The following is a 24,939-nucleotide window of genomic DNA, read 5'->3' on the forward strand; positions in this document are numbered from 1 at the left end:
ACTTTGCAGGGGAAGCAATGTTTCCAATAAGAAGGAAGCGCTGGAAGCTCACCCACCATCCAACACTGCAGCAAAGCTTTATGTGCAATAATTACAAACTTTCAACTACCGAATGTTTGGAAAACTAGGGAGAGCTAACCAACAATAATTAGTTTTACAGTTCTCTCGATGAGAAACATTTAATACTAAACATGTATTTTTGCAATAAAAACCAAAGACAACAACAGATATAACAAGATATAGTCAACAAGAGATAATAATGAATGGGAAGCCTGCTTTAATTGGATCAATTTCTATCCTAGATTACCTGTTGGTAGGATAAACACTGACCAAACCAACTTGGGGGAGAAAGGGGCTTATTTGACTAGAGGTTACAGTCTATCATGGCATGAAGCCAAGGCAGGAACTCAAGGCAGGAACCTGGGGACAGGAACTGAAGCAGAGACACGGAGGAACACTGCTCACAAAGTTTGCTCAGCTACTTAAACTGCTCAGGTTCACCTGCCTAGGGGAGACTTGGGTACTCCTACATCAATTACCAGCTTTAAAAATCCTACATACATTTCCAAAGGCCAGTTTGATGGTGGCAATATCGTACGTTCCTTGTTCCCACGTGACTCTGGATTGTGTCAAGTTGATAGCTGAAGCTAACTCTGACATCATACATATGCTCTCTGTATTTTAGATACAGCCTTGTCAGGGCACTCTGGTGGAGTCAGCTTGTGAGGCAGAAATGCCAAAAAGCTGCTCATGAGAAATGAATTTCTAGGACTCTCCTCCTGGATATTCTGGCAAAAGCCAACTCTCCAGTTTGGATCGGTTTGTCAGGCGAAAAGCCTGGAAGCTGTTTCACGAGGATAAGAGTCCAGGGAAATTTTCCTCCCAGAGTTATGGCATCTCTTTCCCTAACCCATTATATTCAAAATTTCCACCACATTAATCTAGTGTATAGATTCACGTGCACTCTATTAAGCATCACCTTATAGTAAATGCCTTTTAAGATTGTATTCTAACATAGCTAAAGCCTTTTCCCAGTGTTCTTAGATTCCAGATAGCAGCAAGGAGCTTAACCCATTCAGTAAACAATTAAGCACTTGCCATTTTACTCAGCTGTTTACAGATAGAGACTAAAATTCTCACTGAGATAGAAATTCGTATCATAGACTACATTCCATGCCAAGAGCAAATTTGTATACTATACTGAAAATGGATAGTCTTCAGATATAGATAAGAATTAACGAGGCCTAGAGAATTTTGGGGTCAGTGACACTACATTATTCTTGAGGCGTGTCAAGAGTTAACTACCCTGAGGCAATTAACTCTAAGTGTAAAACTCTTGCCTGGCAGAAAGTGCTAATCTCTAATGTAAACATTTATCTGGTCCCTACAAATTCCCTTTGTAGTCACTCCCCTTGCATCTGTGCTAATCTCTAGTGTTATACATTTATCTGGTTTCTTTTGAAGTCACTCCTTTTGCACCTGGAAAAATTCAATGTGCCTTGTTCTGCAATTTATTCTGTATTATAAAAGTCTGATGCTCAACTGGAAAATTACATTCAGATTCAACACCTCTCTTGTGTGTTTGACTGATTGTCATTTTTCATCCTAATCTCTGCCCATCTACTCTAGAGACTCTTTCCTACGCAGGCACAGGGGACCAGAGGGCCTGCGGCACAGCCTCCTGTGTTTTTATTGAAAATTATCTGATTTTAAATTGTTCTCTAAATTTAATTAAAATACCAAAATAATAGGATGAGTACAAATATATTCAGTTGATAGAACCTAGTGGGGAAACCCCTACTCAATTCCTGATTCGGCGTGCACCCAAAAAAATCACGAAGGACCATCTTGATGTAATTACATGAGGTCGTTTAATTACGGAGCTCCTGGCCGACATGCATCCCACACAAGAGATAACGGATGTGGGCCACAAGGCTCAAAAGCTAGGGGGTTTTATCGGGTAAGGGGCTTAGGGGTGTGGAATTCAGCATAGCAACACACTATTGGCTTATTCAAACAGCAGCAGAAAAAATTAGATGTGCAGGGTGTCAGAGTTCTGTGAGTTGTTGACTCAGTTCAGATAGCCCTGTTATGTCCTCATTTTCCTCTTTATCTTTAAGGTTAAGCTGTTCCCAGGAATGTTTTAACTACGGGGCATACCCAGGTTTGTTTTTCTTTTTTCTCAGCCCCAGGCAGACTCTAGGCTCACAAACAACCAGCAATTTCTGAGTATTTTATATGACTGACAGGTCTTGAAATTTCATCGTTCTTTCACAGTGAGAGAAGGAGGTATAACAGTTATAGGTAAGAGATGATACACTTTTGAGCCAATGGGTTTTAAAAATGCTTTGGTTGAGAGTGAACTTTGTATGATCTGATAAAGATTGCCCAAAAATGGAAATGAAGGAGAATAATTTTAGAAGGTTGAATTATATTGTAGAAATATTGTGAAAATAAAACTTAAAGTGGAGATGACTATAACTACGTTGAGTATAATATAAAGTTTATTAAAAATTTAAGGTCAAAATTCAATGACCTGAGATAAATTAATGCTGGACTCTGTTTGCAACAGCAAGGTTTCCTTAAGTATTGATGTAATCATACTAATGTTTTTTTAAAATGCCTTCAAAAAGCAAGGACTGTGTTTTTATTGTTTTACTAAATGATTAGATCTTACTTTTATGTGTTTAGCTTTCCTACTGGACAAAGCCTTTGATACTTAGATAGCCATCACCTTAACAGTTACTTGGGGCATTCCTACTAAACTATATCATAAACATAGAAGTCATTTTAAGGTGAGATGGCTGACAAGGTGGCTCAGTGGGTAAGGGCACTGACTGCTCTTCCGAAGGTCCTGAGTTCAAATCCCAGCAACCACATGATAGCTCGCAACCACCCGTAATGAGATCTGACGCCCTCTTCTGGTGGGTCTGAAGACAGCTACAGTGAATTTATTTATAATAATAAATAAATCTTTGGGCCTGAGGGAGCAGAGCTGACTGGAGCTAGCAGAAGTCCTAAATTCAATTCCCAACAACCACATGATGGCTCACAACCATCTGTACAGCTACTCATATACATAACATAAATAATAAATCTTTTTTAAAAAAGAAGTAATTTTAATGAACAAATATTTAAATTTATTTATAAAACCTGGTTTATTAGATTAAAAAGAGCACCAGAAAACTATCAAAAATTAAAGTTTTGACTTTCTCCTAAGATTTACCCATTTTAGAAAATATTTCTTATAAAATAAGTACTTGGTTTCAACAAAATGGCTGTCTAGGTAAGACCTAAACAGTGACACCAGTTTACATGCCAACATGGGGCTCCATCCTTAGATGAAGACTGCCAGCAAATGACAATTGCCTTTAGAGGGAGGATTAGTCTTCCCCAGGAATTAACTACCAAAATAATAATCCATTGCCAAGTGGTAATCCCTAAAAATATACATACAAGCAACTTTATGATTTATACCAAAGGAGTCTTAAAGATCAAGACAATGTCATGTGTCTTTTTCTAACTGTGGATGTCAGCCTTGGATTTTCAGATATGTGTGTTTCATTTGGAATACCCTTAGAAATCAGTGCATCTTTTAACACTTGTCGGACAGGCTTCTATTTGCAATAGATGCTGATAATAGAGACCCACAGCTGGCCAGGGGGCTAAGAATAAGAGATTGATGAATTCTGAGCCCTAAAGAGAATGTGTGTGTGTGTGTGTGTGTGTGTGTATCCTTCACCCTCTTCCGTAGTTCAGGAATCATTTCAGAACAGAGTGGAAAGAGTGTGAGAGCTACAGGCAGTGGGCAAATACAGGGAAACAGGGTCTTCTGAACACACCAGGGAAGCTGCATTTATGAGCTCACAGAGGTTGCAATAACAGGCATACAACCTGTGCAGACCCAATCCAGGCCAATTCCCAATATGGAGACAGTTTTCTCTAAGAGCATAGCCCCTGATAAGTTGACCATGAGCCAGTGAAGACTGCACATTCAAGATATTTAGGCAGCACAAATGGGTCTTAAGAGGATCTAAAAGAACTCAAATTCCAGTGGGCAGGGAAGGAGGAGGTTCGGGAAGAGTTAAAGGTGGAGGTTAAACATGATTAAAACATACAGAACTCTCAAAGGACTAATGAAAAGTGTTTAAAGTACTTGACACTCTATTAAAAATAAGTAAAAAGTATTTGAACCATCTCTATTAAAGAAAAATGTCTTAGTTAGGGTTTCTATTCCTGCACAAACATCATGACCAAGAAGCAAGTTGGGGAGGAAAGGGTTTATTCAGCTTACATTTTCCACATTGCTGTTAATCACCAAAGGATGTCAGGACTGGAACTCAAGCAGGTCAGGAAGCAGGAGCTGATGCAGAAGCCATGGAGGGATGTTCTTTACTGGCTTGCTCCCCCTGGCTTGCTCAGCCTGCCCTCTAATAGAACCAAGACTACCAGCCCAGAGATGGTCCCACCCACAAGGGGCCTTTCCACCTTGATCACTAATTGAGAAATTGCCTTACAGCTGGATCTCATAGAGGCATTTCCTCAACTGAAGCTCCTTTCTCTGTGATAGCTCTAGCTGTGTCAAGTTGACACAAAACTAGCCAGTACAAAAAGCATATACTTTTTTTAAAATAAATAACCTTTAACCATGGTAACCAAAAATTCAAAATTAGTTACAGAGTCTTCCTCAGAGAATAAGGAAACAAGATGATTCATCAACTGAAAGAAAGAAAAAAAAATCATAGCAAAGACTACATTCTGACGGGTGGAGGAAACATGTACCCAGGCATATCTACAACCTCAACAGCTAGACCAGAAGGCATGAATTTTTGGTCACATTTCTAAGATGAAACATGTTAAACTTCATCTGAGAACATGTCTGTATGGACTTCAGAACCGCTGGATAACCCTCCTCTTCAAGTCCATTGACAATTGAGTATCTATCTTAAGTAACTTTTCTCTTTTTGTTTCTTAAATCCCTTTATAATTAGGTATTTTCAGAAATTGTCTATGATACTTAATATTTTGCTTGGTATACAACTAAATAATAAATAGTGTTAATTTTGGTTTTAGTGAACTTACAAAATCATTATTAATCTTTTTGTATTTGTTTATTTGAATCCCCACCTTACTCAAAACTAGTTTTCATGTTTAAAAAAAAATCAAGTGTGGGCTGGAGAGCTGGCTTGGTGGTTAAGAGCATTTCTTCTTGCAGAAAATTAACTGAGTCCAACCAATTAAACTCTGTAAAAGGCTATAATATGCTTAGACGTTGAACAAAGTAACTTTACCTCCATTTACTTTAGCTAGAGGCAATTGAAGATGTGGTTAACTCTTTCCATTCATTTATACAGAAGACATACACCTCTAATAACTACAACATCCTTTAAGTTTATGCCTTAAGTGCTGAAGTCTCTTCATTAAATGAGTGTCTAAAGTATGCTACATTACAATAAGCTGGGCTTTTTAAATTAAATGATATTTATATTTTTCTAATAAAAAGGAAATAGACAAAACTACAGCGACTACTTATAGAGTCTCATTTCCATTTCTGCCATTAAAATAAAAAGTAAGATTTAGTTATGCCTACAAAGATCTTAATATTCTGACTTCTTTTGGGGGAATGGGAGTAGGCTTAACATTGAACCCAGGGCCTTCATTTTACTATTGTGCTACATCTATCACTGTTGTTAATATTTTGTACATAAAACATATAATCTTATTAAGAGAAAATTTATAGGAATATTATATTGTTATCTAATTTATTTTACGATGTGGCTTTCTATTTACGTTCCCCGACTAAATCTGGTTTAATACCAATATAATACAACAGATCTGGCCAATAGCCAGATAAGAGCTATGATAAATTAAATGTTGATGATCAGTCTTTCCTAGAGTTAGAGTTAGCCACTATATATAATCGAAATTATGGTTATGAAATCAAGCTGGCCAGAACCAAAACAAACAATTAAAAATATAATAGATTTGTTTTAAAACTCCAATTATAAATAATATGGTTCACAGAATACAAGTAACTGTAAACACAGGGATAAATATACAGTCAATCTAGAGTTGGTTGGTTTTTTGTTTTTAATTTTTGCTTGTTTAAATGCCCATTTCCTTCACTAGCTACTTTTATGCCACTGGGCCAGACAATGTTCTTGATTAGTGTGTGTGTGTGTGTGTGTGTGTGTGTGTGTGTGTGTGTGTTACTCTTAATATATGTCACATTGCGACAAATACAGAGGACTTAAAAATAGATCTGGACTATAATGGCCAGTAGATTTTAATGATATGATCCAGAAGTTGTCGTCTTAACAGCTTTAACAGGCTATTTCCCTCTCTTGAAGATTGCCCTCTGCCTACTACTCAGCCTCATCTACACCAGATGCTAGGAAGTGTTTCCTAGCAACATGGAGCATTAATAATATTCAGTAAGTACTATGTGTCCCTGCACCATGCACAAAATACAGTGCTTGGTCAACAGGGAAACAGTGGATGAGGGTGCAAAGAAAGCAGCTGCACTTTCAAACTGAACCTTCCTCAAGTCTTACTGGCTGATTAGACCCTCAGTGATGTGGTGAAGTCAGAACATTGCTAGTACATAGCCAAATTATTTTGGAACATATTTAACCTTCTTAATATCGATTTATTTAAGAACCTTTTACTTCTCTGTAACTGACCTAACAGCTTTATTAGGCAAGTCATGTGGACTGTAGAAACAAAACACTAATTTCCTTTGGAATGTATGGCTTAGCAGACCACTAGCTTTCACAACTCAAGAGCTAAGCGCATCATCAGATAATTTATCTGAGGGTTATACGGAAGGTTTTTTTTCACTTTGCTATAACCCATTCTCTGATGTTTCCATCAACGTAATTGAAAAGTAATTTTCTTTGTTCTATTACTATAAAAACTTCATCAAACTGTTACTACATTGGTACATGAAATCTGGGTTCCTAGTCATGGTCACTCACATTTGGCTCCATAATAAACTTTCTTTGAGATGAGAGTTGTATTTTGAGTTGGTGGTTTGGATGTTCCAAACAGTAATTGCACACTTTCCTTGTCTTAGGGCAAACTGATTTGCTTTATTGTCTTTCATGAACTTAGTCTTTGTTTTGACTGGACTTAAATTCTAGAGGCTTTGCTATTCATTTCATACATGTTGAAAATAAAGTAGCTCTCAGGCTGGTGAGATGGCTCAGTGGGTAAGAGCACCCGACTGCTCTTCCGAAGGTCCAGAGTTCAAATCCCAGCAACCACATGGTGGCTCACAATCATCCATAACAAGATCTGACTCCCTCTTCTGGAGTGTCTGAAGACAGCTACAGTGTATTTACATATAATAATAAATAAATCTTTAAAAAAAAGAAAGAAAATAAAGTAGCTCTCAATGAATACATGTTTTAATTTCATGGCATTGAGTAGGTGATGGGTTTACTAAGGTTATATAGTTCAGTGGTAGAATGGACAACTAGAATCCTGCACAGAGTCTGGGTTCAAACTCTCCTGTCCCCCGCCCCTCCAAACAAACAAACAAAAAAACAAATTGCTAATTTCCTATGTTTCTTTTAAATCAGGGGCCTTCAACGCAACGGGTTTCTTCCATTCAGTTTCTTCTATTCAGTTCACTTAGTATTGCTGAGAATTTCCTTGGACCTGGGCTGTAAGCTGGGAGCTCCTGATGTGTAAGTCAGGCAGATCTTATTTTGGCACTTGGTCTAATCGAAGACATAAGGACAAGCACCGTTATTAAACAATATCTGGCTGCGTACTGAAAATGCAAACTGCCAGGAAAGCACATGCGTATTATCTGTTTACTGACCAGGAAAGATTCCTAAAACTAACACCTTAACTGAGCACTGGCAACTTCACGACTACAGCTTCCCCTAAGACATTCCAGGATGACAACCTGTTTCATGACTGATGGCTTTCAGTAGCTGAAAAATCGAGAAAACATACTTCAGGCAGAGGAAGCCGCTTTGTGGACAAAGACCACATGGGTGTAAAATGTAAGGCTGTAAGGCTGTTAGGGGAGGCCGGGATCATGATGGTTTAGGCAGAGATGCGAAAGAGCATGGTGGGTGAGAATCGAAGCTGAAAGGTGCGTGTTGGCGGGGCGGAGAGCTGCTCAGTAGATCTGACTCTAGAGCCAGAAGTTGGGCTCATTCGCAGTGGGTGGTGACGTTACAGCGGGACTATTCCGGCCCCAGGGGCTTGGAGGCAGGAAGAAAGCCATCGGAATTACACTAGAAGCCTAGGGAATCAGGGTTGCCTGCCGTAAATGAGGTCGTTGCGGTCAGTGGGCCAAGGTCAGCGAGCCGCGCCCACACACCCAAGAGCAAGGAGCTGGGACTCAGAGTCCCCACGGGCTGGGCAACCCGAGCTGGGCGGGAATCCGGTCCACGCAACTCGGCGCGCTCGCGGGGACGTGGCGATTTCCAGCCAATCCCGGCCACGCGATTGTGAGACCAATGGCCGTACGAAGAAGCCATACGTCAGCAGTGATCGTGCCGGGGATTGGTGTGAAGACCCCCGACAAGTCGGATGGGGGCGGGGCCATTAACCACTTCCGGTTGGGCGGTGCTTGTGCGCGGGAGCTCACTCCCTGGGTGAGCCGCAGCCACGGTATCCTGCGGCGTGGAGCTCCCGGGAAAGGTAAGTTCTGTGGTGCTGGGTGGGTCCTGGTTCGCTCTTATTCTGTCCGTCGGCCCTGTTCCCCATTCGTAGTGGGTGTCCTCACTCCGGTCTCAGTGCACCGGGATGGGCCCGAGGCTCCACTCTGGCCCTCAGAGTGCGGTCCCCGACTTGCTGTCCCGCAGCTCTGCGGAAAGGGTTGTAGCTCCCGGGCCCTGCGCCCTCCTGGGCACCGTTTTTGTGCCTGGTTTCGCGCGTCCTTGATCTCCTCCCCGGGTTCCTCCACTCAGTGTCCCTGGGACTAGAGGGTCACTTTTGTTTGTTTCCTGAAGGTCGGAGAGAATTGGGTAGAGAGTTTTAGTATCCGCTCCCTGCCACCTCGCCGGACTCTTGGGAGCTGCCACCCCGCCCCAAGGCCACATCCCGAGAATTGAGTTGCAAGTGCCAAGAAAGAAAGTGTTAGCTGTCTTACAGGGTGTAGGAACATGGAGAACAAAACGATTGAAAACATAATGTCATTATTTTTAAAACTTCTTGTTAATTAGAAAAGAACGTCGCAGTTTTCTATGTTTGGCTGGATATTGTCATTAATGGAAATAGTTTTCACGTGTTAATTAGGGAGTTAATTACCTTTAAGTAATCACGGGTTTTTTGCTTGTCATTCCCAAGTGTTCTGATTTTTGATATGCTGTATACAGAAGTGAGCTTAATTTTAATTCGCGATAGTTGCTGTAATTAAGAGTGGTTTGCATTTTGTAAAGTTCCTTTTGCATGAGTGGGAAAGATCAGTGGATCTGCTAAGACTTTTGGTTCTTTGATCGAAATTCCTAAGCGTTCAAAGCCTTGGAACAGGGTTTTTTAAGAATTGCATTCACTTCCTGTCATGAACCATCAAGTCAGCATTAATAAGTTGGGAATGATAGCGCTCCAGTTTAATTTAACATGAAGGTAGAGTGACCTGGAGTGGCTGATAATTATTCTTTGCTATACCTGAAAGCTGACCCAGGAGAAGTATATATTTGACCTCATTCAGTTAGATTTAAGTATCGAGCAATAGTCACTGCTAAAGAACTTGTGTTCTTCTGTCCAAATGTGGGACCAGAGAGAACCTATTACTTGTGTGTAAGATACCTATTACTATTACTATGTCTGTCTGGTCCGACTATGAGTTTGGCAGTGTTTCAGGGGTCTCCAACAGGATATTTTGAAGATTCAAAAGGAATCATGAGCTCATAAAAAATATAAAGTATGTGTGTATTCTTCTCAATGTCATTCTCAATCATGGTTGGGCGCCATTCATATAGTGATATGTTAATTGATGTGTTATATCATTGCTTCAGTACAGGAGACTAATATGTTAGTATTAGCTTAATTTTTTTTTGTAACATAGATGTGCCAGGGATGTTTCCGGAATAGCCAGGAATAGTCATGGGAAATGCTTGATTAAGATCCTGGATTCTTTCTAAGTTCGAGGCCAGCCTGGTCTACAGAGTGAGTTCCAGGACAGCCAGGGCTATACAGAGAAACCCTGTCTCAAAAACCCAAAAAAAAAAAAAAAAAAAAAAAAATAATAATAATAATAATCCTGGATTCTCTCTGGGCGTGGTGGTGCACGCCTTTAATCCCCAGCACTTGGGAGGCAGAAGCAGGCGAATCTCTGAGTTCGAGGCCAGCCTGGTCTACAGAGTGAGTTCCAGCACAGCCAGGGCTACACAGAGAAACTCTGTCTCGAAAAACCAAAAAAAAAAAAAGGATCCTGGATTCTTTCTATATAAACTTGGTTTTTTTCCTCTGTGGCTTTGATGTTGTTTTGCATGTGAGAAAGTCTCACTGGTATCCTTGGCTGACCTGGAACTCATTATATAGAGCAGACTGGCCCCAAACTCACAGGAGATCAGCCCATCTCTACCTCCTGTATACTGAGAAGATTAAAGGGATGCACCACCACACCCAGCTTTTCTATGAACTTTAAATATAAATGCCGTTAGGCTGTAACACATTAGAATTAAACAGATGGAATAATATTTATGTATGGGGACAGGTAAACCCTACCTTGGCATGCTTGTGGAAGTCAGAGAGATGGCTCGTGAAAGAAAGCTCATTCTCACGTTCCACCATATAGATCCTTGGGTCCAACTCAAGTTGTTAAGTTGGGTGGCAAATGCCTTTACTGGCTGAATCATCTTGCAAGCCCCTAAAATCACATATTTGCCTATACCTGGCTTTGGGCCAGATCCAGTAATAGAATTGGAAGTTGGAAAGCACATCAAAGCCAAATTGCTGCCACATATCCCCCAATTGATCCAATAAAATGTGTTGGTTTCTAAAAAGTACAAGACTTTAGCTTGGGAGCTATAGAGAGACTTTTTTTTTAAATTTTTATTTATTTTATGTACATGAATACACTGTAGCTGCCTTCAGACACACCAGAAGAGGGCATTGGATCCCATTACAGATGATTGTGAGCCACCATGTGGTTGCTGGGAATTGAACTCAGGACCTTTGGAAGAGCAGCAGTCAGTGCTTTTAACTGCTGAGCCATCTCTCCAGCCCTAGGGAGATAATTTATTTAACTTATGTAGCAATTGTTTCAGAACTGCAGAATCTGGTGGGTGTGGTGGCTCGTGCCTGGAATGCTAGCTTTTAGAAAGCCCAATTGGGAGAATTGCCTCAAGCCAGAGGTCACTAAGCAGCATATGGAGTTCTGGGCCAGTATGAGCCTCAGTGAGACCCTCTGCCTCCACTCCACTCCACCCACACAAACCCGGGAAAGGGAAATGTCTTAGCCACTGAGGGTGTTTGCTGCCAAGCTTGACAGCCTGGATTTCAGATTCAGGACGTAAATGGTGCAAGGTGAGAGTTGTTCTCAGACCTAAGCCCACATATGCCCACATGCATGTACATGCACACACACATACATAAAACAGCATAGCTTGTGGTCATTATTGTGGAGTAATACAAATGAGTTTCAAGAAAATCAGTACAGCTGGGCAGTGGTGGCACACGCCTTTAATCCCAGCACTGGGGGGGGGGGGGGGGCAGAGGCAGGTGGATTTCTGAGTTTGAAGCCAGCCTGGTCTATAAAGTGAGTTCCAGGACAGCCAGGGCTACACAGAGAAGCCCTGTCTCGAAGAAAAAGAAAAAAAAAGGAGGAAGGAAGGAAGAAAGAAAGAAAGAAGAGAAGAAAATCAGTACAAACTTCTTCCAACTGGCGTTATCAACCATGGTAGCTAGGTCTTTTCATCCAAGATCTTGTTAGATTGCTTTTCTCCCCCTAAGATATTAAAATGATTTAGGCTTCTGACACTGAAGGAAGATTGGGCTAAAATAATTACACATTCTTTTATGCATATTAAACATAAATATACAGTAGAATCCAATACTAGACACCACAGCTTTTTTATCCCTGATGTTTTGATAGATTAAGTTGGCCAGTGAGTCATATACTAAAATTTCATCTCAGAGAACCTTTCCTACACACACAAGTTCTAGAACCTTTTTCTTGTAGTTTTTTTTTTCTTGAGGTGTCATTGTTTGAGATTTGTTTTTATTTTATATTTATGGGTATTTTGCCTGCATATGTCTGTGCACCATATATTGCAGTTCCTAAAGAGGACAGAAGAGGGCATAATTTCTTCTGGAACTGGACTTCCAGATAGTTGTTAGCCACCTTGTGGGTACTGAGAATGGAAGCCAGAGCCTCTGGAAGAGCAGTCAATTCACTTAAACACTGACCCTTCCCTCCAGCCCCATAAGTAAGTTGATTGTATGGCTAGAGATTTTTAGTTTGTACTTAATTGCTTTGGTTGTAGAACTGATGATACTCAGCCCTCTTGTATTTCTTCCACTTGATTGATTAGAATGTATTGGTAAACTAGAGTAAATTGACTGCACTAGACAAGTGTGAAATGATTTGTCATTAACATGCCTTTTAAGAGATGGAGAGTGGAATGATTTGACTTGTGTGTGACAGTCTATCAGTGGTTCTTCTACTAACGGCTGCACTTGAAGAATGCCAGTAACAAGGTCACCTTTATTTCTAGATTTTACATCCCAAGTCTCAGTATAGTTAAGATAATACTATCAAGTTATTACCCTTGGTTTCCATTAAATAAAGTAGACTTTTAAGCACAGAGTCCTCTGCTCCAGGGTGGAGAAGTGCCTTTCTGCTGGGTATCCTAACTCAGAAAACTGGAATTTTACCACCACACCCATTTCTCCCACTTGCTAGCATTGAGCAATGGGTCTTTGATCAACCAGAGTAATTGTGGAATTTCTTAGAATTAATATTTCTGAAGGGATGAATTTACTATAGACATCTAAGTTGTCAGAAAGGATGGGTGAGATCAAGGAGACTTTATTTTTGAAACAGGGTGCATATAGTCATCTATATGAAATGTAACACTTCTAATCATATCTTAGTTTCTACTAACCACATTTTAAATGTTTATTAGTCCACCTAGCAAGTGGTCACCGTACTAGCTAGACCTTTTCGGTTTGTTTCAGGACTTAATCTTAGCCAAAGCCCAGGCTTGCCTAGAGGGTATGACTTAACTGTTTTTTTTTGTTTTTGTAACTCTGGCCCTTTCCACCTTCTTGTTCCTTTTGAGGCAGGCTCTTTGACTGAACCTGCAGAAACCTTACCCATTCTCCTGTCTTCACTTCCCACAGTGCTGGGCTTTTGAGATAGTAGAGATTTTAGCTCCGGCCCACATGCTGACCCAGCAGGCATCCTTGCCCGATAAGCCAAAACAAACAAACATTCGGAATACAAGTTTCTTATTGTCTATTGCCGAGTAGACTGGGTAGGGCCCTTGGCTTTGCCAGTTGGCTGGTCCTGGTTAGGTGCTTTATTTAGTGATAAGATAGAAAACCAAATTTCAAAGCGGCTGCAGATGGTGAGGAGACAGAATCAGGCAGCAGTACAGAGAATGTGGGTGAAGATAAGCCTGAAGTCATGAGGCTGTCTGGGGAAAGACTGGTTAGTGTTTGGGAAAGTCAGAAGAGAGTGTCTGTCATATTGCTTGGGATTGGAGTTACAGACCAAGGTAGCCACCCTGTGGGTACCGAGGAAGAAACCTTCCTCCTCTAGAAGAGCAGCAAGTGCTCTTAACTCTCCAGTCTTTCCTTGTTCTTTTATGGTTGGTTGGTTGGTTGGTGTGGGGTTTTTAGTTTGGGGGTTTTGTTTGTTTTTGGTTTGGGTTTTTGTTGTTTGGTTTGTTTTTGGTTTTTTGTTGTTGTTTGTGTTTTTGAGACTGGGTAACCCTGGCTATCTTGGAATTCACTATATAGACCATGCTAGCCTCAAACTCTCAGAGATCCTCTTCTCTCTGCCTCCCCAGTGCTAGGATTTAAAGCATGTGCATCAGGCCTGGCCACTTCTTTTATTTTTAAGGACTTTTATATAAGCACGGTCACCATTGGCTGTGCTAAACATCTTCTTAGTTTTTGTAATCCAGGGGGGGCTCTATAAAGCCAAATTAATGGTTTAAATTCATTAAGCTACTATTTGAGGATGGGGGAAATGGACATATTGAGGCTTATAATACACTGACATTTAGTTTCCACATCCCTAACACAGTTCTCTTCCTTTGTTCTACTTCCCAAAACTTTGAAGCAGATCCAGAGAGAGGTGTTTTGGGGGTGCAATTTGATTAACAGCTTCTCAATTAGATGCTTTGCTGAGAGAATTTTCTGATTGGATAAGTATTTGCATATACATGTGAGTGCTTAGACTAGTTAGTTTCGATAGTGATGTCCCTAGGAAAGGAAAACCATTTGTTGCTGAGGTTTAATCTTTAGATTTGGGCAGAGTGGGCTGGAGAGATGGCTCCGCGGTTAAGAGCACTGACTGCTCTTCCAGAGGTCCTGAGTTCAATTCCCAGCAACTACTTGGTGGCTCACAACTATCTGTAGTGAGATCTGATGCCGTCTTCTGATGTGTTTGAAGACAGCTACAGTGTATTTATATATAATAAATAAATAAACCTTAAAAAAAAAGATTAGGGCAGAGCCATAGATTTAGCCTTCAGAAGATGTAGTGTCCCTGACTATTCACTTCTTGCAGATGTAGTAACAAATTGCAACAAACCAAGTGGTAATTTGGTTTTGTTTTAATTACTACTTGTGTGAGTAATATGGGTATGTACTTATGCAGGTCAGAGGACAGCTTTGTGTGGGGTCAGTTCTTTCTCTTCACCTTAATGTGGGTTCTGGGGATCAGATTCCAGGCTTTAAACAAGAGGCACTTTACCCAAGATGGCTCAGCGGGTAAGAGCACTGACTGCTCTTCCGAAGGTCCTAAGTTCAAATCCCAGCAACCACATGGTGGCTCACAACCACCCATAATGAGATCTAACGCCTTCTTCTGGTGCATCTGAAGAGAGCTATGGTGTACCTGTTTATAATAATAAATGAATCTTTAAAAAAGAAAGAAAAAAAAAGAGGCACTTTACCCTTGAGCCATCTCACCTGTCACTGACTGATTTTTTAAACTGAAATTTATACCCTCCGGCAGTTGAGAAGGCTAAAAGTTCGGCACAGATGTTGGTTGGGCCATCTTCTCTTTGAAAGGTCTTCCCTTTCTCTTCTCAAGTCTGGTAGTTGTCAACAGTGTTTGGCAGTCCCTGGCTCACGTATGTATCACTTCAATCTCTGCCTGTCACAGCACAGCCTTCTAATTCTGTGTCCAGATTTCCTGTTTTGTAGGACACCATCTTTGGACCCACACTAAAGAGTATGACTTCATTTTAACTTGATTACATCTACAAGGACTATATTTCCAAATAAAGGCACATTCAGAGATACCAGGGATTAGGCATAATAGAGGAAGAATAAGAAGTATTGTGAAATTGCTAAAAAACTTATTTTCCCTGATAGAATGGTAGCAGACATTCAGCATTTCCACAATGAAAAGATTAATTAAAATATGAAAGCTCAGGGCTGGAGAGATGACTCAATGGTTAAAAGCCTTGACTGTTCTTCCAGAGGTCCTGGGTTCAATTCCCAGCAACCACATGACAACTCACACTGTCTTTAACTCTAGTTCCAGGGGACCCCACACCCACACACAGACATGCATGCAAGCAGAATACCAATGCATGTGTTAGATGTATAATAAATGTAATAAAAGGTATGAAAGCCCAGGAAAATTATTCCTTTTGTTTAATGTTAAGATTTTGTTGTTGTTCCTTGAGACTTTAGCCTCTCTAGTAATAGTATAAGTTGTTTATAAAGTATATGGAATTGGTTTTTGTTATTTTTATTTTGTTTTGGTTTTCAAGACAGGGTTTCTCCGTGTTGCAGCCCTGGCTGTCTTGGAACTCACTCTGTAGACCAGATTGGCCTGAACTCACAGAGGTCCACCTGCCTCTGCTTCCCAAATGCTAAGTTAAAGGCATTTGCTACCATGCCTGGCATGAAACAGGTTTTTAACTGTTAAAACAGTCAGTTTTTAAACTGACATTGTCTCTGGGATTTACCCATTTTTCAGTAGTGTTCCAGCCTTGTGCTTATTAGATTCACCTGTGACTATGATCTGAGAATAAGGTGGGGGTTGGGAGTTGAGGGGGCAGGTCTGTGTTCATGGCAACACACAGACACATGTACACATAGCTCGGAATCTGAACTTTGTATAGTACCTGGGGTCTTTGTGCCTGAGCAAGTCTGGGAACTGCAACTATGCAGATAGATAATGTTGTTGTTACTTGTGAATGGACATCCAGATGGGTTGGTGACAAGATTAGGCTATATGAGAGACCTGGTGCTATGGGGCAAGGCAGCCACTGTGAATGTGAGTGGTTCCCGCTCCAGTGGTTCTGAGTCACCAGAGGAGCTTTGGAAGCCACCAAAGCCTGGATTCTGGAGGGGTGGGACTCTTAACTCTTCCAGGTGATATTCTAATATTCAGCTGTTTGAAGACCAGATCACTGACAAAAGAACAAAAGCAAAGGGCCTACGTCTTGTCCTTTCAGTTTTATTGGCATTTTGAATAAAAAGATCAATTATTTTAGTGTTCCTTGAAGAAAAACACTAAAGTTGTATTTGAACTATAACTTCGTAATTAGCCCAGAGTCGTAAAGGAAATAGTCCCTCTACAGTAACTGGAGGTCTGATGGCCTACTGTGCTTACCTTAAGGATTAAATAATGTACTTGGGTAACATAAAAGACTTAGATATAAAGACATCAAGTTAATAATTTAAGGGAGACATATTTTGGTTTCTTCCATGTTATCAGGCATACTGCGTTCTTCGTTAACTACCTGTTCTTTTCCTTTATGGTAGGTTATCATGGACCTGCGTCAGTTTCTTATGTGCCTGTCCCTGTGCACAGCCTTTGCTTTGAGCAAGCCTACAGAAAAGAAGGACCGAGTACACCATGAGCCTCAGCTCAGCGATAAAGTTCACAATGATGCTCAGAATTTTGACTATGACCATGATGCCTTCTTGGGTGCAGAAGAGGCAAAGAGTTTTGATCAGCTGACACCAGAAGAGAGCAAGGAAAGGCTTGGGTAAGATGTCTGTTCTTGACCAGGGAAGGGGTCCAGGGGTCCAGAGGGTTGAGAAACACTAAAAACCTTTCTTTTTTTTTTTCTTTTCCTTTCTGGTTCAGTCACTTATAAATCTGTGCCGAGCTCTGTCTTCTGAGTACTAACAACAGAATTGCTGCCACTAAAATCTAATAAAATTCCTGCTTTCATATACTTCTCCACTGAATAACAATTGCACCTCATTCTTCTACAAAGCAAAATTATCTTCATAAAAGTACCCAGTGCGGCACATACTGCTCTTTCATAGGACCCAGATTCAATATCTAGCGCTCAAGTCAAGAGTTACCCATCCATCTGTAATTCAAGTTTTAGGTTATCTGATGCTTTCTAGACTCTAAGGACACCTGCACTCAGGTGCAAATGACAACACAGACACACATGTACACATAACTTTAAAATAATAATATATTTTCCCTAAAGTACCAGTAGTACTATATCCAGTTTAAGCTTATCATCTTAATTCCAGAACATTATATGGCAGTTCTTAGTTCTGCTGCTTTTAATTTTGAAAAACCTTCTGTAACTTATTCATTGAGCCCAGGCCAAGTAATGCTTAAGTGCCTAATAAACTAAAAATTGGATTTCTGTAAAGTTGGTGTTCTTTAATAAAAGTCAAGGCAACCATTTGAACAGGGGTGTCCAACCTTTTGACGATGCTGTCTTCTACAACAGAGCTAAGGTTGGGAGGACTCCTTAATGGAGGAGCGCTTTCCTGTACTTGATCCCAGTACCTAAGAAAACAAAGCAGTAACAAGTAAAGACAAAAATGACTTACCAAACAAGGCCTGATTTTCAGAATAGGAGTGGTTTTCAGTGACCCTGTCCCAGTCAAGTTTTGGGGTCCTAAGTAGCTTCTTACCCTAAAGACTCACTAGAGGGGCTGGAGAGATGACTCAGTCCCCAGCACTCCTACTGCATGTGTAACTCCATGGAGTTCCAGGGGTTCCGTCCATGTGCCCTTCTGGCCCCATGGGTGCTGCACATGTGTGGTGCACAGATAACACCTGCAGGTCAAACACATTCTTACATAACTTTTTCTCTATTTCTTAAATCTACACTTAGTAGAATCCTACCTCACTGTTTCTAGAGTTCTAAACATGTCTTTTTTGGCTCTTTCAAAACTCTGATTTTTAAGAAAATGCAGGTCAATTCTGTGAAAATATTCTCCTAAATGAGATCATTGTTTGGCTTTCTACACTGTTTTCAAGAGATTTGTGTCGCAGTGGTGCTACACTGCTTCCCTTTGCCATTGTGTGTAATGCTGTAATTATAAGATACTATTTTAGAGTTTACTTTGATGGAAACTTAAACATCAATTTATTCTTTGTGTTACTGAAAGTGTAGCTAAAGTGTATACTGTTTTATTCTAAGCACTGATGTAGTTAATAAAAAGATTTTGCTCTGTAGAATGAACTGAACAGAAACATACACCAGAAAGGCCAATTTTCTGTTAGGTTGCTTTTCTGTTTTTGAGAAACTGTGCTTGCTTTTAGCTTTAAGCTTCTAACTGTGCTAACATTTTAGGCTGAAAAGAGCAGTGGATGAGGGTGCTCTCAGGCCTATGTGTCATACCTATTAATATTCTGTATGCCCAGCCTACATTTTGGTCTGAACGAATCTCTGCAGAGTTACTCTTAAGTAATGGAGGATGGCCTTTAGGTTTGGAGTCACTTAGCGTATTGAGGACTTAGTGAGCCTCCTCTGGCTTTGCGGGTGGTAGAGTAGCTTTGCTAGCAGTTTTCAGTAGAGAAAGTGTTCATTTTTATCAGTAACTATCAAAAGTTCAGCACATTGAGCAGGCTGTATATTATTAGAAAAACCTGATGAAGCCATGTTTTTAATACAATTTATAAATGAAGTAAATTGTTTGTTTTTCCCAAATTTTAGAGATAGTGACAGACATCCTTCATTGATGCAATGAGTACCTTGGAAGCAAGAATCTTAGGTAAAGCCAGGGCAGCACACACTAGTACTTGGGGAGGCTAAGGAAAAAGGATTGCTAGTTCAATCCTGGATTACATAGTGTGATTCTCTTCCCCCAAGAGAAAAGGATCCCAGATAGTCTATTGTGGCATTTTAAAACATTGATTTGGTAGCTAACTGTTCAACAAAAATTGTAAATCACAGAGTCACCCCTTCCTCCCCTGTCAGTCTATAATAGTAATTATTAAGGAGAAAATCATTGTTTATATATCATAAAATTAAAACCATTTTTGAAACATCTAATAAGCATTTTCAGGACAAGTTTAGTACATAATTTTCAGTATGTTTTTCTCTTAATGTTGACAAGTAGAACTTTTTTGTGCTTGTATTAGCTTGGGTTTTTTGGCCTTTTGAGATAGGATCTCACTGCATGGAGCAAGATGGCCTCCTTCTTGGGGCTATTTGTTCACTTTTGCCTCCCAGTTCTAAGATTGCAGGGTATATCTCCTGGGTGCTAGGATTTTTTTTTCCTTTTATTTGTTTGTTTTTATTTTTTTTTTTTGAGACAGGGTCTCATTGTATAGACTGGCTGGTCTGGAACTCAAAGACTCACCTGTCTCTGCCACCCTGAGTTTAAAGGAATGTTCCACCATGCTTACTTAGCTCAGTGCTAGAATTTTTAGACACGTGCTATTATATCAGCTTTTTTCTACTTTGTTATTTAAAAGGTGGAATGGTATTATGGTCTCCATGCCTGCTAAGTGAACTCTGTACCAACTGAGCTGCAGTCCCTTCAGATCTGTTTTATGTGTATGAGTGTCTTGCCGGCATATATGTGTGTGCACCGTAGGTGCCTAGTGTCTGTAGAGGTCAGAAGAAAGCATCAGATCCCTGGGACTGGAGCTCCAGATGGCTGTGAGCCATGATGTGGGTTTTGGGAACTGAGCCTGCAGCCTGTGTGCTTACCACTGAGCCGTCTCTCCAACCCTTACCTTCTCTCAGAAGGCTGTTTGTGTGTACACATACAGCAGGCTGTGTGGCTTGTGAGGTAAAAATGTTTACTCTTTCCAAAAAGGGTTTGCCAACCCCTGGATTAACCCATTTGGTGTTTATATGAGACAGAATGCTGCTCAGCCTGAACCGTCATATGCCTGTTTTATCTGGGCAGTCCTTCAGGATACTTATTTATAATACCTTAAAAATATCTTCTGGGGTTGGAAGGGGTTCTGATACTTCGCCCATGTTTTTTTCTTAGTAGTGGTGCCATTGGTAGCAAGTACCATATAGATAATGCAGAAGTTTTCTTAATCTGCTGATGTTTTTAAAACTCTCTGATAAAATTTACCCTGTGTCCATGCAGGTGGGGGGAGTGTTTAGGAGATGCCATCTTGCTACATTCCCTTTCCTGTCAGTGTTGTAGGGCTGAGGTTAGAAGAGCGAACATTGTCTGAGGGAGAGTGCTAGCTAGAGTGTAGAGTTAGGTAATGGAGCTAAGGCTATATCAGTATAAATCTGTTCTATGTTATAGTCTTGCTAGGAAGAACTCGGAGTTATAATCACTTTCTCGTGCTCTAATCATGAGACAAACAAGAGCTAAGAAAATGCATTGGTTACCCACATGTACAGTTTCCCGTCAGGCATAGGAGTGTGCTGATTGTTGACTTTCTGGAGGATCTGATACAGTTTCCATTTTAAACCGCACTGCTTATTGTGTGACTCTGCATAGACCGCTGAGCCCTCTATAAATAGGAAGTTACATCTTTGAGTTTTTATATCATGAGCATTTACTTCGTGGTGCTAGAGGTCAAACTCAGGTCCTCACAGATGACAGGCAAGCACTCTACTCCTGAGCCGCACTCAAAGCACAGTGACTTACTTTTAAATCCTTAATTAAAATGACATATATAGAAGAAAGGTTATAAAGGAAGTAGATCCATTCTTTATTTAGCTTTGTTGCTTTGCTTTATAATCTGCTTCTAATAACCCTCTCAGCTTATTAACAGTCTTATAACCAGGAATGTATATTCTTTCCATATCATTTCTTCAGAGTACTGTTTTCATGGATGGAGATACACACACACACACACACACACACACACACACCAATTTGATGTAACTCATAAAAGCTACTGTTATTTTGAAAATTAGTACCTCTGTATTTATTTGTTTTTTTTACAGTTATACCATAAAATATATGTAATTACAAGAGAGCTTTAAAAAAAAGATATCTATATGTTTTAACAAATATAGCTCTTTTCTAAAAGCAACTAACTTTTAAAGTCTGGTTTAGATATCTTAAGTTCTAAGGAAGTCATTATAGTGCTTGTGATTGTTCACCAAGAGGTATACCTGCTCTAGTAAACATAGTGAAGAAAAACATAAAGATTTCCATCATGCTTGATGCAAAAGTGAGAACCCAGGTGGACCAGGTGTTCAGATCAGACTCACCTAACTATAGAGAGAGGCTGGATCACTGGCCGTGATCTGTTCACCTTTTCCAGATGGCTTATTCAAGCCAGGAACAGGCCAACAAAGCGCAAAGTATTCCATTGTAGACCTGGGCGACACTCCTGGCTATGTCCAGAGACCTGTGGTTTTTTAATCTCTTGCTGGATTTCTCTGCATTTTCTACAGAAAGATTGTAAGTAAAATAGATGACGACAAGGATGGGTTTGTCACTGTGGATGAACTCAAAGGCTGGATTAAGTTTGCACAAAAGCGCTGGATTCACGAGGATGTAGAGCGGCAATGGAAGGGGCACGACCTCAATGAGGATGGCCTCGTTTCCTGGGAGGAGTATAAAAATGCCACCTACGGCTACGTTTTAGGTAGGTCCCTACTATCTGGGGGAAAAAGCTTTGTGGACCTGGCCCTTGAAACACAACTGTTTTGTCTTGTAGAATGATTGTAGATAAAATAGACGCGGATAAAGATGGGTTTGTGACGGAGGGGGAGCTGAAATCCTGGATTAAGCACGCCCAGAAGAAATACATTTATGACAATGTTGAAAACCAGTGGCAGGAGTTTGATATGAATCAAGACGGCTTAATCTCCTGGGATGAGTACAGAAACGTGACTTATGGCACTTACTTGGGTAAGGGGCGAGATGTTAGGTTGGCCGAGACTGTGTGGTCTTGAGTCAAAGAAACAAATGGGTCAGACAGGAAAGAGGGGGACACTGCTGGACTTCAATAGTTTGATTCTGAGTTGACTCCCCTTTGGTTCATTGTTTTAAAATTTGTATATTATATGTTTTAAATTTTAATTTTGGTCCTCTGAAGTCTTGAGCACTGCAAATATATTTGCCTTTTTTTTCTATAAAGATATATATATATATATATATATATATACCTACCTACCTCTTTAGAGTAAGTTTCATGTAAAAGACTGTATTGGTCCAGCAGTGCAGAGCAAGAGGCCTTGCTTTGAGGTTTTTTACCATGGCACTATTCAAATTTTGGGCCTGAAATTCAAATCAAATTAGATTCTTTTGTAACTGGTGAGAATACGAGGAAACTACTGGTAATGAATGAAATAAAACTCAAATAAGATAGGTATCAGTATATTATGCTTACTGACGTTTACAAGTGAAAATCTCCCATTTGTTTTCTCTGGCACCTGAGTTTTTATGAGCCTGCTTTGCCAATGCTTCAAGGCAGATGTTGCTTTGATTGCTTTGTTATTGATTTGGTAGCCTTTTTGTTGTGGGGGCCACTGGTTAATAAGTTTTTCTTTGGCTTGGATGCTTTTCTGCTTGCCTGCTGCTGAACTCCAGGTGGCAGTCTTACTGAGCCAATGAGCAGGGCACTTGTATTAATCGAGACTCCTGCGTTGTAAATAGTTTCAACTTGAGACATGAATATATAAATGGTACCTTTTTTGTACTTTAATTCTAGAATTAGGCAAACTGGAATTTCAGGAAACTGACTAACAAGGAGCGTGTAAAGGTCCATTTCCCTACCAGATAGCCAGCTGTCTATGCTAATTACAGGACCGAATGCATTTCTGGTGAAGAGACTTACTTCTGTATTGGGCCTGTTCTCATTCCTAAGACTAAAGTGGCAGTCTCTCGGGGCTTGACATTTAGCCAAGAACCAAACATACCCACCCAATTAAGAACATGTGTATTAAGAACCCAGCACAGATGGAGAGCATTCCACGTTTCTTGCCCTCTGGCTGAAACCCAACACCCTCTGAGTCAATCAGAATTAATTATAAATATGAAGCAAAGGATAGACTAGACTATCCGTGATCTCAACAAAATGGTTTGCTAATAAATCTATGCTCAGGCTTAGGTACTCTCTTGCTGTCCAGAATTCTGCTTCAACTGTGTATAATTATGTGCATACAAATCTGTTGAGAGCTTTCTTGCATCACAGGGCTGATGATTCAATGTAGTGGGCATTTCTACAGCCTGAGACAAAGCACAAGGCAAAGCACTGGCTGAAGAAGTAATGTCTTTATAAGGCCTCTTTCCCAGGAGGGCTGTGGGGCTAACAAGTTGGCTTTAGAAAAGTGTTGAGGAGTTTTGTGAGAATGTGTTATTGATTCAATCTGAGTTTGTGTATAAATCATCTCAGCTTTTAAAGGCTATTCAGTGGTTCCACTTTCCACAAAAGGAGCGTTTGTACTGTATGTACTGTCTGTCTAATAAGTAAAATAAAAGATACCAAGATTGGCCAGAGGCTGTAAGCAAGGCCAGCAGGGACTGTAAACCGGTGCTTGGGAAAGTAGTGTGCCTTCCCGTTTCTGTTCTTTTATAGGAGTGTGTTGCTGTCAGGCTACTTGACTCTAGTCTCCATGTTTTACTGCAAGGAAGGGGACAGAGGGCTCTTAAAAAGGAGGTCCAGTCTGAATGCATAAGTTGAGTTATATCACATAATTTTACTGAAACTGTTATTTGTTTTAAAACTACAACTTAGTATTTAAGAAAGATGTTTTTTCTTTCCATCCTCCATCCCTAACATGTTATGGTTTTGAGTTTACATTATGCAGAGTCCCACGGCCTCGTGTGATTCCATACTAGTGCTCTTTACTAAATTTTTGACAATCAACAAAAGCCACTTAGTTTTCAGGATAGGACAGTTTTTTATTTGGGTTGTTTGTTTGTTTGTTTGTTTCTCTAGTAACTTGGATGTTTGCTTGTTGTAGGGGGAGTCCATTTTGTTTTTTTGAGACAGGGTCTCACTATGTACCTTAGGTGACCTGGCACTTACTGTGTAGGCCAGGCTGGCCTTGAACTCACAGAGATCTGCCTGCCTTTACCACTTAGCCTCTGGAATGCTAGGGTGAAAGGCTTGAGTCACTATGCTGTTTGTTTGTTTGTTTGTTTGAGTGTGTTTAAAATACAAAAAGAGTGGCCTCTAATATCAAAAGTCAACAATATGGTATCATTGTTAAAAGAGGCCAGTGAGCTTTTTGATAAGTAGTACCATGCCTTTTTATTTAGCGTTTCAGGAACAATAACTTCTTACCTTTAATGTGTATTCTCTACTTCTCAAACCATCTTCATACCTCTGAGATCCTTTATATGTTTTCATTGTACAGAAATTAAATTTTAGTCTCCTAGATACTTCTGTGGAAACCAGCTGCTGCTTGTATAACTTAGATTGTATAACAGTTAGATTGTTCTATGTCCCACTTGGTTATATTTTGATTCTTTTTTTAAAGTATGTATGTATGTGTGTGTGTTTCTGTGTATGGGTATGTGCCAGAGGAGGCCAGAAGAGGGTGTTGGATCCCCTGGAGCTGGAGTTACAGATAGTTATGAGCTGCCATGTGGGTGTTGGGAATTGAACCCAGGTCCTCTGGGAAAGTAACAAGTGCT

General features: G+C 40.3%; 1 protein-coding gene across 3 annotated transcripts in view; it reads left to right on the top strand.

The window, feature by feature from the left end:
• The first annotated feature begins 8,558 nt into the window (after window positions 1–8,558).
• Window positions 8,559–24,939, top strand: part of Calu (calumenin) — a 28,570-nt gene continuing 12,189 nt past the window's right edge. Inside the window, exons 1-3 of one of the 3 annotated variants that reach the window (NM_007594.4) lie at window positions 8,559–8,661; window positions 16,924–17,150; window positions 21,747–21,940. In NM_007594.4, the coding sequence (NP_031620.1) occupies window positions 16,930–17,150; window positions 21,747–21,940 (415 nt within the window). In that variant the 5' untranslated portion in view covers window positions 8,559–8,661; window positions 16,924–16,929. Of the gene's footprint in view, window positions 8,662–16,923; window positions 17,151–21,746; window positions 21,941–22,012; window positions 22,207–24,939 lie in introns of all 3 variants that reach the window. The other 2 variants (NM_184053.3, NM_001285412.1) reach the window with 2 other exon arrangements.

This window comes from Mus musculus, chromosome 6, assembly GCF_000001635.26.
Source record: "Mus musculus strain C57BL/6J chromosome 6, GRCm38.p6 C57BL/6J".
NCBI classification, from domain to species: Eukaryota; Metazoa; Chordata; class Mammalia; order Rodentia; family Muridae; genus Mus; species Mus musculus.